The 19,679-nt window shown below is 36.3% G+C and overlaps 1 protein-coding gene across 3 annotated transcripts in view; it reads right to left on the minus strand.

Moving 5' to 3' along the window:
* Window positions 1–19,679, minus strand: part of CDKAL1 (CDKAL1 threonylcarbamoyladenosine tRNA methylthiotransferase) — a 325,960-nt gene that overhangs the window by 178,276 nt on the left and 128,005 nt on the right. For all 3 annotated transcript variants that reach the window (XM_087707390.1, XM_087707388.1, XM_087707389.1), the window contains one exon: window positions 6,261–6,364. In XM_087707390.1, coding sequence (XP_087563516.1) covers window positions 6,261–6,364 — 104 coding nt within the window. The remainder of the gene's footprint in view (window positions 1–6,260; window positions 6,365–19,679) is intronic.

The raw sequence follows: 19,679 nt of genomic DNA on the forward strand, positions 1-19,679 counted from the left end.
TTTTTTTCTCTCTCTACAGCAGGCTACAGAGAGTTTCAGGAGGATGCAAAGGACTTTAAGGGAAGATAAATAAGCCACTTAATAAGTGACTTAAACCCACCATGACCAGAGAGGAATCTATTGAGGAGAATTTAATTCAGAAGATGGAACTCCAAGGAGAATGAAAAGTGAATTGTAGCTACGGGTACCTATTTGCAAGATCAGAAGGGATCTGGTTATACCTTTTCCGACAAACAAATATTATTAAAAGGATAAACTTTCATGAACTGTAGCTAACTTAATCAAATGCTTGGAGTGGCTAAATTGATGCAAGATTCTATTCTACCATTCTTACAGACCATACATAAAATATTCTTTTGTCCCTACATAAAACCCATGATTTGCTGCTTTATAAGGTCTGCTCAGTTCTACTATATCCAAAACAGCTTATTTCAAGAACTGTTTTTTTTCCTGTTGAAGTTTCTGTTCAACGTTTCTGTTTTCTTATTTTGCACTAACATGTGGAATACAAAAGTCAGATATATGTTTTAAGTAAAAAAATCATTTGTTAGGAACAACAGTAGCATTCGACTGCTACAAACCCATCTGCATGTGCCTATCAGATCTTCTGTGTTTAATAAATGGAGAATGATATTTATTTATTAAGCAAAGACACTAAAAGGGTTTTAGCAAACACTACGGTAAAAATGGATTTGGGGGGGGGGGATTTAATCAAAAGCAAATACTTGCACAGCAAAGAACAAACAATCTTTCTCTGTTGACCTTCCTTCCATTATGCCTACCAACATGTCACTTAAAGTCTTAGGGGACTTCAACAAAAGACAGTGAAACAATGTCATGGTATACAAAATTGTTTAATGTTGAGCCAGTTTAAAAAATGAGCCCAAGCCAAAAAAGCGTTGCTATATGTATAAAAACAAAAACTCAAGCAAGTTTTAAACAATACTAGAGAATGAAAAAGCAATATATCAAAGCAAGAGGATAAAGCATTAAATATAACAAATGTTTTCAGGAAATTCCTAATATAACATTTCAATAGGAATTAAAGCCAAAATCTTGTCTGTATTTCTCCAGAAGGAAGTAGCAAAAATCTGACACCAAAGGATTTCTTATTGATATTCTGTGAATGCAACCTAGCTTGAAATTAAACATTCCTACTTAAAATTAAACATTATAGCAGTAGACTTATATACCGCTTCATAGGCCTTTCAGGCCTCTCTAAGCGGTTTACAGAGAGTCAGCATATTGCCCCCAACAATCTGGGTCCTCATTTTACCCACCTCGGAAGGATGGAAGGCTGAGTCAACCCTGAGCCGGTGAGATTTGAACCGCTGACCTGCTGATCTAGCAGTAGCCTGCAGTGCTGCATTTAACCACTGCGCCACCTTGGCTCTTTAACATTCCTAGATCATCACCTGTTGCAACAATTTTACCAGCACTGGAGTCTTCTGCTTGTCTGCCATGCATAAGCCACTTGAAATGAAGCCAACTGAAGAAGTCCCTTTCTAGGTTTCAACCTTGGGCATATGATCTGTCTGGATCACAATTAAAAAATCTGAGAGAGCGCCTCCTGCCGATTACCTCCCATAGACCGATCAGATCTCACAGGTTAGGTCTCTTCCGGATTCCATCCGCCAGCCAATGTTGGCTGGCGACCCCCCGGGGGAGAGCCTTCTCTGTTGCAGCTCCAGCCCTCTGGAATGATCTCCCTGTCGAGATCCGGACCCTTATGACCCTCCCGGCTTTCCACAAAGCCACCAAGTCCTGGCTGCTCCAGCAGGCCGGGGGGCCTGTGAAACATCCAGCCCCGCGGAAATTGTGAATGTTGCGGTTTTGTTTTTAAAGTGTTGTCTTTGTCTAGTTTTCCCCCTTCCCTTGTCTATTGTGAGCCACCCGGAGTCCTTCGGGAGTGGGCGGCATACAAGACAAATAAATACAATACAATACAAAAAAACAGATCTTGATTGGTAGATTTTCCTGCCTGTTTAATGGTCCCCACCTAGGGCAGAAACACTTTCTTTTCCATAGACAAGTTTCAGGAAATCTACTTCCAGCTGGTACTTTAAGGATATGTACTCTACACATAACCAGCACTGGAATTTCAACTTCTGACAATAGAGGTTATCATGATTGTGTCAAAAAGAGTTCTTGAACTGAAAGCCATTCATTAATACATGGAATACTCCTTGACTTGCAACCACAATCAGGGCTGGGATTTCAGTTGCCAAGTGATGTGTTCACACCACTGGATTTGATTTCAATGCCATTTTACCATGGTCATTAAGTAAATTGCCCCAGTCGTTTGGTGCATCATCTGGTCATTTAAATTAATCCAACTTCCTCAATTGACGTTCCTTATCAGAAACTAGTGGGGAAGATCACAAATTGCAATCACGTGGCCACAGGGCAGTATAATCAGTTGTGGGTCAATTGTCAAATGCACAAATTGCAATCATGTGGCCATAGGGGTGATGTAATAATCAAAACTTTGAGAATGGGTCATAACTCACTTTTTTCAGGGCCGTTGTAAGTTTGAACCATTGTTAAACAAACAACTGTAAGTTGCTGACTACCTGTAGTTGAAAATAAATAATACTAGACAACACCGTGACCTGTTAGGTCATTCTCGGGGAAGAAAGTAGCATAGTTTCTGTGTAGCATACATATTCTGTGACCAGAATAAACATTAAATTTTAGGCCGTCCATAAATTTTCACCTTGATGGTGGATGATCCCAGGATTACCTGAGAAGAGATGATCCTATTATACATTATACATAGAAAAATAATTGTTGCGGCAAATGAACTTCAATAATAAGTTAATACTGGGGAAAGCTGATGTCACGATGACACGAGGTGTGATCTCGGGACTCCGAGATCGCAGTCGATACTTTTGCCGCTGGACGGTTTATCTGGACCTAAACTGTCCCGAAGAGACAGTGACAGGGAAGAGTATGTCTTGTTGATCTCAGGGACATCGCAAAGTCCCTTATTGATCAAAGAGAATCTCTTCTAGCCGGTGACAAAAAGCACAGCCTCAAGCTGCTGAAGTCGGGACAATGGGAGGAAAAGCGGAAAGAGAAAGTGTCCATCTGGTGAGGAAATTTTATTTTTATAAAAGACTGCCCAAAAAAAGATTGAAGTTAAATCAAATTGGTAAAGAAAAGGAAATAAGCAGCGGAATTAAGCATAATTGGACAGTGTGTTACTACCTTTTTATTTTATTTTTTTCTATCGATGGAAGTTTTGTGAATATTTTTTACTTTTTAAAGTGAACGTTTTGGATTTTCTCCTTCTATTTATTTTTTAATCTATGGATTAAATTTTTTCCTTTACTCCTACAATATTGGTTCAAAGGCTTCAGCTTGTTTATAAAGAAGGGCATGGATTGTTTACGCAGGTACCCTTTGGATGCTTGTTGCTAGCTGGAAAGAAGTGAAAACAAAGATTTGTTTTTAAATCAGAGTGGCAGTGTTTATTAATTGGAAGGATGACACGAATTAAAAAAGAAACCATAACATTTCAACAGATTATGTCTGGAATTCAAAAATTATTAGAAACAACAGAGAGAATTGAGAAGAGATTGGAAAATATAAACTTTAATGTGGCAAAACATGATTGAAAAATGGAAGATACTCAGCAAATAGAAGATATTCAGCAAATGGAAAAAGTGGAAACTTGAGTTTCAACAACTCAGGGGGAAAATGAACAAAGAGGCAAGATAACCGTAGATATTGACAGTGAATTGAGTGTGGTTGGAGATGGAAAGAGTGGAACAAGGAAAGGGAAGATAGATGGAAAGGTGTTTTACTACAGATTTCAAGGTATAGAAGAAGACAAAAGAGAAGAATGGATGGACTTAAGGAGAGAAATTTTGACCAAAACACTACTGATAACCAAAGATAAATTGATTAAGGAAGCTGATGGACGGTTTTGAGATTTTACAAGATATGTAATAAGCAACAAGTTGCGAAGAGAAGTCCAAACAAATTTGATTAAGGAAATAACCAGAAGACCAATTCCACAAATGGCAAAAGAAATAGGACTACACTATTACTGGAAAGACACAGGTTGAGATATGAAAATTAATAATAAAACACTAGTTAAATTTAGTTAAAATTAGAGCATTATGTTAAAAATGTAGCGATAATGATAAAGTTAGGTAAATAATTGATAATGATAACAATGTACACATATATATTGGTTTGATCAGAAGAAATTTGGTATAAATTTTTAAAAGGTGAAAAAAGGGGAAAAAGTAAGTTAAACATAGTCAAACTATCGTTAAATAAATGATTGATAATGATAATAATGTAATAATTTGTATTGACATGATAAAAGGGAAAATTGGATATAAATTATATACGATGATTAAGAAAATAGGTTTAAATTTTTTTGTTAAAATTAGAGCATTATGTTAAAAATGTAGTGTTAATGGATAAAGTTAGATAAATAATTGATAAGGATAACAATGTATCTATATCTATTGGTTTGATAAGAGGAAATTCGGTAAAAATTTTAACTAGTGAAAAAAAGAGGAAAAAGTAAGTTAAATTTAGTCAAACTATCGTTAAATAAATGACTGATAATGATAATGTAATAATTTGTATTGACAGGATAAAAGGGAAATATAAATTGTAAAACAATGATTAAGAAAAGGGGTTTAAAATTTTTGTTATTAAACATAATCAATCTTTTTTTTTTAATGTGTTATAAAGGTATAATGTGGTTAGATGATATTGAAAATAGCTAAGGGAATGCCACTAGGTGGTTTTGTTTTAAATTTTGGAATGTTTGTTATAAAGGGACGTTAAAACAACTATAGTCATTTGAAGGATGAGGTATGATGATAACAATATATATAAATATATGTGATGTAAAATAGATAATTTGATATGAATCAGAGGCGATGACTGGAAGGGACGTACAAAAACGTTTTGTAACCAATTGACACACTTTCTACAATTTCTAATGGAGGATGATTTTGTTTGTTTTTTATTCAAAAAAATAAAAAAAATGGAGAATAATAATAATAATAATGCAGACTTTGCAAAGAAGCTGATGAAACTGTTGATCACATACTCAGCAGCTGTAAAAAAATCGCGCAGACTGATTATAAATTGAGGCACAATTCAGTAGCACAAATGATCCATTGGAATTTGTGCAAAAATTATAATATTAAAACAGCAACAAACTGGTGGGAACATAAGCCTGAAAAAGTCACCAAAAACCAGATGGTCAAGATCTTGTGGGATTTTCGCATACAAACGGACAAAATACTGGTGCATAATACACCAGACATCACACTGGTTGAGAAAAATAAGGTCACAATCATAGACATCGCAATACCAGGTGATAGCAGGGTCGACGAGAAGGAATGTGAAAAAATCGCGAAATACCAGGACTTAAAAATTGAAATTCAACGACTATGGCACAAACCAGCAGTGGTAATTCCAGTGGTAATTGGCACACTGGGTGCTATTCCAAAAACACTGGAATTACATTTAAAACAGTTAAAAATTGACAAAATCACCATCAGTCAAATGCAAAAAGCCGCATTGCTTGGATCTGCACGCATATTACGAAAATACGTTACAACGTCCTAGGCCCCTGGGTGGGGCCCGACTAGTAACCAATGCCAAATCCGGCGAAACAACTGGCTGCTGTGATACAATTGTATAATAATAATAATAAGTTAATAAGTTACCTAAACATCATGAGTGGGCAAAAAAGCAGTGGGAGTGACTTCCAACTTCCTGCTGGCTTCCCCATTGACTTTGCTTGTGGGAAGCTGGCAAGGAGCATTAGGAACCACAATCACACGACCATAGTAACACTGAAGCAGCACTGGAAATAAAAGTAGTCTGAACATCTTGGAAATTTAATTTTACAAAAATCATGGGTCCCAAATTTTTTACGCATCCTTAAGTTAGCACATTTTAGATGCCTTGATTCAAACGCTGTTGCGGTATAAAGCACGATTTGGCCTAACTTGAGAGTACAAACAGAGAAACAGGTAAACACAATAATAGTTTTAGTAGTATACGAATACATATAATTTTCCAGATTTGAAAAAAATACACAGATAAAAAAGAAAATTAATTATTTAAACCTATATATATATAGATGAGCTTTTTAAAGTAAATTCTGGTGCATTTAGTACTATATATTTTGCGATAGATTAAGTTACAGTATATCACATTAGTAGATGTCTTGAAAAGTATGTTTAGAATACAAAATTAAACAAATGAGAAAAACCTACCTTCAAAGGATTGTTTGCCTCTGTTGACCAATTCTTCAATAGAATAACTTGCTAATTCCCCTCGGGCATGCTTGGTTTTGCAATAAGTACATGCATTCAGACACCTGGAAAAAAAAGCAAGTATATTATTTCATTTTAAAAGAATACATCCACACAAATCCAGATTATGAACCCTGTTGCTCTTCTCTTCAAAATGTATTTATAGACAGCTATTGTAGTTATACATAAAGCATTACATGACATTATTGACAAACTAATCCTTTCAAAATCAAGTTTAATCAAGGCATATATTGTCTCTCAAAAATGATTTTCTTATTAATTGTGCAAGCTTTTGTCATCTTTGTGCTACTCAATCATTTGCTTGCATGGTGGATAATTTAAAATTAGCCGGGAGCTGCAAAAAATCAGATCAATCACTGAATGGCAGTAGAAGTTAAAATTTAAAAAAATCTTTATAGGGTGTAGTGGCCATCTGGATTTTTGTCTCCCAGAACAGATGATGCCGGACTTAGGAATAAAAATATAATAACAATAGTCAAGCTAAGACAAATATTTTATATTTCTTTAAACAGTTTATTACATGGGATATTAACTCATAATTAGTCAATGTTAAGTTATGTATGGTCAACTGCCTACGGATCTTAAGTATTGTATGAGACAGAACAAGTAGTAGATGCTAAAAATACATTTTTGACATACTGTGTAGACAAAAATAAAGTATCTTCAATTTAAATCAACTTCCAATGCCCACTGAATTCATACCAGCAAGCACGAGTCCTATAGCTTTAAAAATGTGCTTAGAAACTTCAAGTGTCAAAATGTTTACGTGTTATGTGCATTAATAAAAATAGAAAATAGTGAAGATGAATCACTGAAGTCTAACAGGGGAATAGGTCTTATAAGAAGGAAATGAGCAAATAAGAGACAATGAAACGGTAAGAGGTGCATTATTCCTTGCTGCTTAAAGATGAGTTGTTTTTGAGCATTTTGTTTCCAGCTCAGTTTCATTATCATTATTAGTTATCAAAGTTGACTGGCATAATGAGGATATGATCATGCACAAAAGAAACATTTATTTTCACAGTTCTCATTTAAGTTTTATCCGGTCTGCTTTCTTCTGTACCTTAAAAGCATTATGGATATAGGTGTGGGAAACTGTAGCAACTTTACTACAGGAACTTCAACCGTGCTGGCTCAGGAATTCTGGGAGCTGAAGTCCACAGTCGTAAAGTTGGCATAGTTGTCCATCCCTGGGCTCAACTTTGTTGCCTCAATCAGCTGCTGATTGCCAAAATTATGAATAAAATGCTCTCGATTCTCCCTCCTTGTAATGTTAAAAGAAGTAGGGAAAAGCCCTCTTGGCCCCTTTCTTTCAGAAGCCAGGATTGAAATGGGCTTTTCTGCTGGAAGTTGTCCTCCAAATCATCATCAAACCATTACTCGGCAATTCTATTCTAAAAGGAAATAACAGAACAATAGAAAAACAGAGGTGGGAGGGATCTTGGAGGTCTTCTAGTCCAACCCCCTGCTCAAGCAAATAAAACCTATACTATATCAGACAAATGCTTGTCCAATCTCTTCTTAAAAACCTCCAGTGATGAAGCACCCACAACTTCTGAAAGCAAGTTGTTCCACTGATTAATTATTCTAACTGTCAGGAAATTTCTCCCTAATTCTAGGTTGATTCTCTCCTTGATTGGTTTCCATCCACTGGCTTCTTGTTCTGCCTTCAGGGGCTTCGTAGATCATCATCATAGTAATTCAAATGCATCATAGAAATGCAAATGCAAACTTTATTATTAGGAAGGCAAATAAAAGCAGTTGCTGAAGCCAGGAAGAGTACAAAAGGGATAAGAAGAAGGAAGAGAAGCATGAAACTGTAAAACGAAGATGTTATGAGTAAGTTCCAAATTCCATCTTCGGAAAATGTTTTTTCCTTTTCCTGTGACTGAAAGATCATTTCAGTCACAGCCATCAAGCTAGGGAATATAGTAACTGTTAAGAAGCTCATTTCAACTTTCTTGGCCACAAACTGTTCTGCTCTTGGAAGATATCTCTCTCTTAAAGGCCTACTTATTTTATACAGAACTCATACAACTTTCAGCCTTCTGTTGTGTTTCCTGACTTTTAATTTTATGCAGGGAACCTAGTCAACATGCAGTTTGGAAACAGCAAATACTAATACGAATTGTGCCATTGGTGAAGTCTCCTCCATGCACTGTTATGACAGTAGGTCTGATTCTAGATCACGCAAAACGAATTATCTAGGCCTAGAAATTTAATATGGCTATGTGATCAAGATTCTGGGCTTCTGATAGAACTCTTAGACACTATGGAAGATACCATTAGGTGGACACAACAGTCTTATCAGTGACTTTGTCCAGGCCTGATGACCTCTTTTAATGATGATATCTGGTCATCCCTGTTCATTACCATAAAAACTTGTAACATCATTTACCTAATTATGTCATTCCATAACTCACTTTAAATGACTAAACAAACAAATGCTGTAGTTACTATTTTAAGTTTCTAAAGTTTACATATTTCATAATGTTGAAAAGGAGCCCTTAAATCATTGGGGCCAACTTACTCATTAATATTAAACACTTAGAAAAATGTAAACCACAGTACTGAATACTATACTGAGAATCTTGGATTGGTGGAAACCAGTGGTACAATTTGAATGAACCAATAGCGGTGGTGACGGGAGGCTCCACCCACCCTCCTGGACGTCATCACATCCTGTTTTTGACGCTCTGTGCATAAGTTGCTGTGCACATGTGCAGAAGTGGCGCGTGTGCTCACATTTGTGAACCGGTAACAAAGGTAAGTTGATTTCACCCCTGCTTCAAACTATGATATTCTTACAGAGTTCATTGAGTAAAATGAACTTATGTAAAATTCCTGAAAACAGCTAATATACTATGAACACCAAGAGAAAAATCATGTATTTCAATTTACAAATCTTACAAAGACCATTCTGCTCAGGGCTTAATATAATTCTTAATATGATTACTGAGAAATGTATTTCCCAATAATTACTTATGCATATTATATTTATTACAAATATAATATAAAAGGAGCCAGTTTGTTAAATGTTTAACACTTCAGTTATTGTATTAATTATTAATTGAATTAATTATTAAATTAATGTTTAAAATATTAAATGTAATAAAAAAGCCATTTGGTCTAGTGGTTAAGGCAGTGTTTCTCAACCTTGGCAACTTGAAGATGTCCGGACTACAACTCCTAGAATTCCCCAGCCAGCATTCGCTGGCTGGGGAATTCTGGGAGTTGAAGTCCGGACATCTTCAAGTTGCCAAGGTTGAGAAACACTGGGTTAAGGTACCAAGCTCGAGATCAGAGGATTGGGAATTCTAGTCCCTCCTTAGGCACAAAGCCAGATGGGTGTCTTCAGGCCAGTCACTCTTGCTGAGCCCACAATGTCAGGATTACGTGACAAGACAGTCTGCCAATTCCTGTCACAACCAATTGATTAAGACTTGGTTAATCAGAAAAAAATGGATCCTGATTGCAGGAAACTACTAAGAAGAAGAAAATATCATAAAAACACTCCATTATATTATCAGGCTTTTGATTTCAGCGTTCAAAACAGAATAATATTCAAAAATGTAGCACTCTTTTCATGATTGACATTCTGATAGCAACACAAATCAATTGTAAAATCTAAATCTTATGAAATTTTCTGCAACGTTTTCACATAATGCCATCAAGTGCTCAAGATGAGACATAAGTAGTTATTTGGCAGCTTAAAGCTATAAAAGATATCAGGTCATGTGAATAAGCATGTATTTAAAACTGGCATGAATGAATTATTAGTACCCAAATCCATTTTTTTTTAGATTTATGGAGCAAACTCTAAGAGACCAGCCAAAAAACTTTTAAAGGGATTGAGAAGAAATCCAGCTGCAATTATTAAGTACTTTTAACATTTTGTTTCATTGTCATGAAAATATGTAATGGAGCCTAATAATCACTTTATAAAATAATTTGCATCCATTCATCCATTTCAGACCAAACTGGGGGTTCCATTATAATGTACATCTGCAGAAATAAGCAGAACAATAATCTCTTCTACTTCCTTCCATCTCTACTTTTTGTGTCTTTTAGAAAAAAATGTAGGCCTTCTTGGCAACATTTGTCAACCAAATGCACATATTAAACTTGCAAGGATGCTGAACTGAAAATAATTACAAAGGATTTCATGTCCAGACTGAATACAGCAAGAACATATTAAATAGTGAGGTTCTTCTAGAGTAACAATTTCTGATGTATGTATGTATGTATGTATGTATGTATGTATGTATGTATGTATGTATTTATTTATTTATTTATTTATTTATTTATTTATTTATTTATTTAGTAAAATGTTTAATCAAGCCCACCCCTCCCGGTCAAAGGTGTCCTTCTTTACCAATCTGAAAATCTGGTCACCTTATGAAAGAACTTAATCTCTTTATGTTCACAGTGATTACAAATCCAATGGATTTTTTCCCCCTTAACACACAATGTTTCTACATACATACATACATACATACATACATACATACATACATACATACATATATGTTTTCTGAGGTTTTCGCGGGTGTTAGTATGTAGGTCTTTGGTTATTCGGGTTTTCTCCCGCATAAAATTGGAAGTGTCTTGGCGACGTTTCAACGAAGTCTCATTCGTCATCTTCAGGCTTGTTTGCTCGGCTTCACATTGCTCCTGGAAGCACGAAGCCAAGCAAACAAGCCTGAAGATGACGAATAAGACTTCACTGAAACGTCGCCAAGCCACTTCCAATTTTACGCAGGAGAAAACCCGAATAACAAAAGACATACATATGTATGTATGTATGTATGTATGTATGTATGTATGTATGTATGTATACATATGTAACAAAAAGGCAACAGTAAAAATATTGGGTTTCTGTCTGGATGGTCTCTTGTGATAAGCCGATGGACAGAGAATGGAAGTAGTGAACTTCCTCCCATATTTGGGCATACCGGGGGTTGTAACTCTCTCTCTATATATATATAGATAGATAGATAGATAGATAGATAGATAGATAGATAGATAGATAGATAGATAGATAGATAGATAGATAGATAGATATAGATAGATAAATGATATAGATATAGATATAGATAGATATAGATAGATAGATATAAGATATATATTAGATATAGATATAGATATAGATATAGATATAGATAGATATAGATAGATAGATATAAGATATATATTAGATATAGATATAGATATAGATATAGATATAGATATAGATATAGATATAGATATAGATAGATAGATAGATAGATAGATAGATAGATATAGATATAGATAGATACACACACACACACACACACACTGTTGTGGAGACCAATTGCCTGAAGTGGCCTTGTAACAACAACTTACTTCCCTGCCTCTTTAATGTTCCACGTTTTTCAAAAAACAAAATCATTTAAAAATGTAACATTTATTTATTTGTTCAATTTTTTTTATAGCCACCTGTTTCATTAAATGACTCTGGTGGCTTACAATTCAGAACATACATTGGAATTAAAAGTTTAAAAAACAATTTAAAACAATAAAATTGCTGATATTATGGCTACTGTAGTTTTAATTATTGTAATAAGCAATCTTAAGTATAATAACAGAGGTATTGAGAAGCTTTATGGGGCTTTGAAGCATAAGCTTCAAAAGACTGCGACTATTTCCCTTGGGCAGTTTGTAACACTGTGGATCAGAAAAGGAAGCTCAACATGCTTTAAATGAAGGGATGGGACAGGAGGGGAGGAGAGGGGAGGAGAGGACAGGAGGCCTGCACTGGCTGAATCCACCCAATGAGTATACTTTCACATATGGGTTGCCTCTTCCCCTTTGTGGTATTCCATTGGGAGGGGAAACCTCTCTATTTCACTTGGCTTTTAGCCTGCGAGTTAGCAAATTGGGAGCCAGTCCACTGCATCACTGATTGGCATTGGGGTTTTTTTCCAGCCTAATTTATTTACATTATATATTATGCAATATTTTAGAGTTTATTTATTTAAATGACAACATCTTAAAAGATATCATCAACCGTGCCAGGTGAGAGGTTGAGTGCTGGACAGATCCCAGGGTAGTCCAGTTGATTCTCAACATACAGAGAGGCCCCTTTACATTGTAAGAAGCCAAGGACGGTCAGAAACATCGGCAGACTAAAAAGACCTAGATAAAGGACAATGCTTCCAAGTTCTACTTAATGAAAAACTCACCGGCAATTTACCACTTGCAGGAACCTGTTCTGGAAAGTGGATGCAGTTTAAAGGTGTCACCATACAGACTGTACTTGGCGCAGAAGGCTGGTTTGATAAAACACACAAAATCATTTCAGCAGCCCTCCAGGCCAAGAACAAGGTCTATGCAGACTGGTAGATCAATCCATCATCTGTCTCAAAGGAAGACAGGTTTAAGCACCTGCAATCTAAAACACAGGCAGACCTGCAAGAAATGCAGGCTGAGTGGTGGCAGAGGAAGGTTGACCAGTGCAGCGTCATGCGTGCCACCAGTTCTTCAGCACCATAAAGTCAATTCATGGTCCTTCTAAATCAAGATGCTCTCCTTTGCTACAATTGATGAGTCAAGCCTAATCAAAGATCATGGAGGACTAAAAACCACTGGACTGAAAATTTTCCCAACTTGCTTCATGGATTATCCAACTGACCATAATGTCTTACAGCAGATTCCTAGCTCTCACTTGGCTGTCCTAGACTTGCCTCTCTCTAGTAATGAGATCAGGAATGTGATCTCACAGATGACCTCATATAAAGCAACTGGGCAGGATAGCATTCCTGCTAAGATCTACAAAGCACTAGAACTCAAACATCTTATAGACCTTTCAAGATATCTTGGAAGACATTTGGTCCACAGATGTCTGATGACTTCCATGATGTTTTCATTGCTGTTCTCTACAAAAAATAAGAGAAGCAAACCAGACTTCAGAAATCACAGAGCTATCTCACTGCTGTCCATTCCAGGCAAAATCTTTGCCCACATTTTCCTCTCATTGTCTTGGAAAGGAACTCACAGAGGATAAGTTCTGTGCATTACATTTGATGCATTGGTATCTTATTTTTGATTATATTTTAATGTTTTTCAGGTTGTTATATGCTGTTAATATTGTGCATGCTGCCCTGGGTCCCATATCAGTTGGAAGGCTATGTAAGTTAATTACATACATACATGCATGCTTGCATTCTAATTAAGGGAGGCATTTCTTGGCAGAACTAGAGTCTATGATGTTGGGGCCAGCTCTGAATGGAACATTTACCAGCTGCAATCTACCAGACATCTAGATGAATAATCAATCTATACAGGAGATTTCAATGAGATGATAAATGCGATTAGCATGCCATTGCGATGTGCTCCAGCACAGATCAAGAGGCCATACCTTGGTGTTAAGATACTGTATACACCAGTGGTGGGATTCAAAAATTCTACTACCAGTTATGTGGGCGTGGCTTGGTGGGCGTGGCAGGGGAAGGATACTGTAAAATCTCCATTCCCTCCCCACTCCAGGGGAAGTTTACTGCAAAATCCCCATTTCCTCCTGATCAGCTGGTACTTGGGAGGCAAAGAATAGAATGGGGGCAGGGCCAGTCAGAGGTGGTATTTATCACGGAACTACTCAAAATTTCCGCTACTGGTTCTTCAGAACTGGCCAGAACCTGCTGAATGCCACCTCTGGTATATACAGTTATTCCAGTTCAGATACTGTTGAATCAATGGAAAAAGAAAATAGAAACTGGGAAGAAGCAGACCACATTTTTCTGATTGCTAATTAGAGTTGGGTGTTTAGAGTTTTGTTGCACTTCGAACAAACTGTTAATATATGAATTGCAATGTAAGTAAAGGCATAGGTTGTATTTTTCCCCCCCACATATACACAAGCTGAAAAGACATTCTTGAATCCTTCCCCCAGTTCCTTTTATTGATACTCCCCTTTTATCTGACATTCTCAACATTCATCTGTCTCCTTTCACCATCAACACCCTGCTTTCTTTATTGATTTCTTTCTTTGTAGAAGCTAACGTTGTGACTTCACAATCCTAGTTGGACAACGCTCCATTTCCTCACCTTAGCAAAAAAAAATATTCAACAAACAACCTCACATTTATTTGGATGAGAACTTTTAACGATTGGTGTTACTTGAGAAGGGTGAATAGTAATTTTTTTTAAAAAAAGTTTCAGTGTGATCAATTTACAGGAGGGGGAAACAGGGGGCATCCTTTACAGCACAGAATAAATGTGGCATTCATAAATTGTACCTGGAATGCAACAATTATTGAAGCCTAGCTTTTTTGTATTTGTATTTTCTTTTTCAACTTTCTCCATTCCTTTTCTTTTTCCCTGAGTGAAGAAAATTCTACGTTTTTGATATGCTATTGGTTTTAAAAAAAAAGTCACATCTATGGTAAAACAATGAATCTGTATTGTTACATACAAGAAGGGTTTAATGCCTTTTGAAAGCTAATAATGAAACAAAGAAAGCTATGATCGGCCACACTTTGGCTGTTGAGTAACGCTCTTAGTAAAACAAGGAGGCCTCTGAGACATCTATAACAGCCTTACAAAAAACCTCAGCTGAACGGTAGACTTTTGCCTGCGATAAGACCCATTGTTTTCACTTCCTCAATGGCTTATGGAAGAGGGCCAGTTAAAGTGGTGAAGTCTTGCAGGAAACATTAGGCTACAGTGATTTCAGAAACATGTAACAGGTTCTTGGGATAAAAGGTATTGTTTTAGGACTGGTCAAAACATCCGGGGGAGAGAGAAAGAGAGGTGAAGAGTTTTGTGTGAGTGGGCAGAAGTTTGGCAATCTTAATTTAGACAAAAGATAGCTATCAGGCTTGCTTTAAACAAACAAACAAACAAATAATTGCCTAAAAGGTTTATGTTAGTGGCCATTGTGGGAACACAAGTTCTGAATTGTGAGGAGGAAGCGATGGCAAGAAGAATAGCACTAAGTAATCAAAAACACAGTACTATAACTATTCAAGTAAGCTACCTTATGGTGAGAAAATGTCTAGAATTTGCATTTGTCTCTCTTACAGCGGTGAGAATGAGAAATGATTCCAGGCTGATAGCACACTAATAATACAGGAGAGTTACTAATGTTATATTTTATAAAACAATACGAGACAAGTGTCCCTGATAACTTGGTTTTCATGATTTAATCTAAATTAGTAATAGCCAAAAGAGGTTAGCAAATCTAGAATTCCGTTTCATATGGAAAAAAAGTATTGAAGCCTATTCTAAAAAACAGTTCTTGTGGTAAGAAGCATGCTTCACAATTATATTCTTGATAAATCATGCATAACTCCAGAAAAACATGCAGTGCTTTAAAAAGCATGCTTCAAGCTTGAATTATTAGGCTCCACATCAAGGTTTAATCACATTCTCCAGACAGTTAATCCTGAATTCAGCTCATGGCTAGACTTGATGGAAGATTTCCAGATATGACTTAGGTAGCCTAGAATCATTATTGCAAACAAGAACAGTGCTTTGGTGCAACAACTTGCCTGGTTTTGCAATAGTGGCAAATATCTGTAGCTCAGGTGTAGGATGAGGGTAAAGGTTCATTCTCCAAGCTTGTGGGTTGGTTTCTGAACGTTTTGTTACAGGCTAGGTAACATCTTCAGCAGAGTTTAGGGGATGTCAGTGTCAGTGTCTTGTTTATAAGGGCTTCAGGTGTGGGTGAGTCAAGTGAGGCTATTGTGATGGGTCAGCTGTGAGTCATCAGTGAGTCTTGTGATGGGTCTCATGATAAGGTGAGTACCTCATGTTAGGGTTGTTGGGAGGTGAACTGCTGGTGGGGAAGGAACTGTGTGGGTTGGTTGAGGGTCGGTGCTGTCTCTGGTTGGTTGTGTGGTTGATTTGGATTCTGAGGGGTTCGTAGGCTAGTTGTAGGTCAATGTGTCTGTTGTTGGAATTGCTTGTGGAAGGCCAATCTCCCCCTTCCCCCCGAATATTCAGAAAAGGACAAAAACGGATGTACTGTCAGTGTGAATTTAAAGATACAAATAAAAAGATTTACAGGACTTTCTGTGAAATTACATGAATAGGTCAATAAATTTAGCATCCTTTCTTCTTAAATGTCTGTGTTGAGGAAATCAATCTGAGGAAAAAGCTAATTATATCTTTAATACCAAAGTAGGAAATCCCCAACAACACAATGAGCAGAGCCTATATAGAAAGCCTTGGCATGATTCAAGACTGGCAACTTACTTGGTGGCCTTCGTGCATCCATCGTGTTTACATTACAATCCTCTAACCTCGATGCCTTTAACTGCCAGTTCCCAACTCACCAACTTCAGCCCTTACCACAATAATTATAATCCAAATTTCTAGAAGCATGACATTAGCCATGAATCAATTGGATAAATATTCCAAAAAAGCTTACAACGTTGTGTGGTACTCTGCTTTCCAATTTATGCCTGGTTCCTGTAGAAGAGGGGTCTCTAAACTTGGCAACTTTTAAGACTTGTGGACTTCAATTCCCAGAATTCCCCAGCCAGCTGGCTAGAGAGGTCTGGGAGCTGAAATCCACAAGTCTTAAAGTTGCCAAGTTTGGAGAGCCCTGCTGTGGAGAAAGCAAGACTTAAATGAAGTACTTGCACTGGACACTTGGCCATTTTACTAAATGCATTACAGTACTAGCATTAGGAGCAGGAAGCCAGAAATCTAATCCCAGCCAGCCAATCCTAAACTTGCAATCTGTTCCAACATGCCAGTTGCTCATATTAAACAGTTGGTCAGCAGCTTCAGAAAAGATCCAGGGAGATATCTTTTTTTTTTCTTGAACAACAAACATTTAAATTTCAAATCTTAAAAAAAAAAATCTTACTGTATTTTCAGTCCTTTAAAGCCCTTCCCACTGTGAGTTTAGAACTGCCTTTTTAGGAATAAACGATGCTGTGAATAGAAAATCTGGCATAAATACTGACAGAACAGATCAGTATGGAGTAATATATAACTAACTTCAGTCCTTGGAAGGACAAATGTGAGGCATATGTTTTTTATTTGTGCTGATAAATAAATAAAGGGAGACTAGTATAGATCTATTTCAAGCTATTTAGCTCTCATCAGCTAGCCATACCCTTACTGGGAATCGAGCCTGTGCTGTATTGCCTCTAAGGCAGATGTGTTAACCATTGAGCCACAGAGCTCGACTCCTTATCAGCCAGCCAGGGAAGAAGGTATATATTTAGAGTCACAACCCCTGGTAAGCCCCAATTATGGGAGGAAGCTAACTGCTTCCATCATCTATCAATCGGCTCGTCACAAGAGTCCATCACAACAGAAACCCAATATTTTTACTGTTGCCTTTGTTATATATGTGTTTTTTATTAGTGCTGATAAATAAAGGGAGACTAGTATAGATCTATTTCAAGCTATTTAGCTCTCATCAGCTAGCCATACCCTTACTGGGAATCATCTGCCTTAGAGGCAATACAGCATTGACCCTGACGTCGAATAACTATGATACGTTTTGTTTGCACCTGTCCTGCCATGTCTTTTCATGGAGTTGCTAACCAACCTATCCAACTGCTCTCAAACACCTTGGCCTATTTTCAATTTCTCTATTAAGTTACTTAAGCCTGGAAACATCCCAGGTCACCTACTGATAAAATTGCCAGAAATAATTGTTTACACATGTTCACATTGACTCCTGGGACATGGAGAAGAAATATTCTTAACACACATATAATTGGCCAAATCAAGCTTCCAACTAGTAAGATAAATCACAAAATATATTTCAGAGAATGCTTTAGGGTGTTACTTTCCAGCCAACAGTCTAAAAATAACAAAATACTACAATGAAGTTTTGAATAAAAATGGACAAAAAAAAATCAGCCTCAATGTTTTTAATATACTATATTAGACCATATTACTTGAATTCACTTCATTCTGACTCCTGATACTAATTTAAAACAGATGACACTGGTCACTTTGGTGAATTAAGTTATGGTGGAAATTGGGTGAGAGAATATATGAAAGAGAGCTTATTTAAATCATGTAGGAGGAAGAGGAGGAGGCAGGTTTAGGAGAGCAATGGCATAATAAAGATGGGTGAAAAGGTTGGATTTGTTTAACTCCTATTTTGGCTTATTTTGGTGTCAGAAAGATATGTGTTTTATTAAGTATTTCCTAAAAGATGGTCTAAGGATCCCTGGGGATCTTCTAAGACACTCAGAAGGTCACAGAATCAAAATTATTTGCCAAATATTGAAATTATTTACGAACTTTAAAATGTTACCCTTCTCATTACTATTTTTATTTGTTAAAAATATAGGTGCTTTCCTGAAAAATACTTACGTTAGTATTCAGTGGGTTTAAAATTGTTATTTTTATGATTCAATAAATCTTTTACAAATATGCCACGTTTAATTTTTAACATGCTAAAAATCAATGCAACCTGAATAACAAAATCTCCTTTGTGATTTTTGAAAGTAGGAGGGGTCCTAAGAGAAAAATGTTTACAAAATACTGTGTTAGGCAAATGTGACCAGCAAGTTAATAAGGGAAGGTTTAAACCTGAAACTGACAGATTAGGGAACGCAGAAGTATATATAATAAAGTTAGATAATTTGCTATTGATCTATGGTATCTAACTGAGATTCAGTCACATTCAGTCTTTTGTCATTTTATCCCAATTTAAGCCATTTTAAGTCAATTTTGGCTATTCCTTTCTACTGTTCTAAAACTCTCTGGCATCTGTCCTGATTTATAAAATGGCTTTCTCTGGAAAGAGAATCCTGCTTTAGCTTTAAAATATCTGTGAATCTTCAGTGAACCCATTTCTTTGTGCCCGGTAAAAAATTACTCTCACATCTGAATACTATTTAACTTAAAATTATTTTACTAATCATTCATACATGTGAGATAAAATAATAACAAAGTGTTATATCCAGCACCATTTCCCATTGTGTTTTTTAAAATGGTTACTTTATATTTTTAATATAAACTAATCTAATAAACATTTTTTTTTAAAAAAACAACAACTCACCAATGCCATTTAAAATTTTGCATTCTGAAAAGTAAGCGGACCCCCACACAACTTTTATGGAACAATGTGGCTTTTCCAGCAAGCAGTTCCTGGTAAGCCCAACAACAGCTGGTAGGGGCTTATCTTCCTGTGTGCGAGATCCAAACATGGTCCCAATTTCAACAGCTGTTTTATACTTTCAGCTTCCATTCAAGCTATTCTTATACTGTAAAATGATTCCACCGACATACTTTGGATTTTACATGCAAAAGGTCCATTTTGACTTCAGGCCAGGACCAACTAACTTAATTTTAGGTGTATTTATTTTTGTAACTCAGTTCTCTTGAATGTTTTACTTGAATGCTTTACTATCATTCAGC

This window comes from Thamnophis sirtalis, unplaced genomic scaffold, assembly GCF_051295495.1.
Source record: "Thamnophis sirtalis isolate CommonGarterSnake01/CBP01778 unplaced genomic scaffold, rThaSir2_p1.2 scaffold_2, whole genome shotgun sequence".
NCBI classification, from domain to species: Eukaryota; Metazoa; Chordata; class Lepidosauria; order Squamata; family Natricidae; genus Thamnophis; species Thamnophis sirtalis.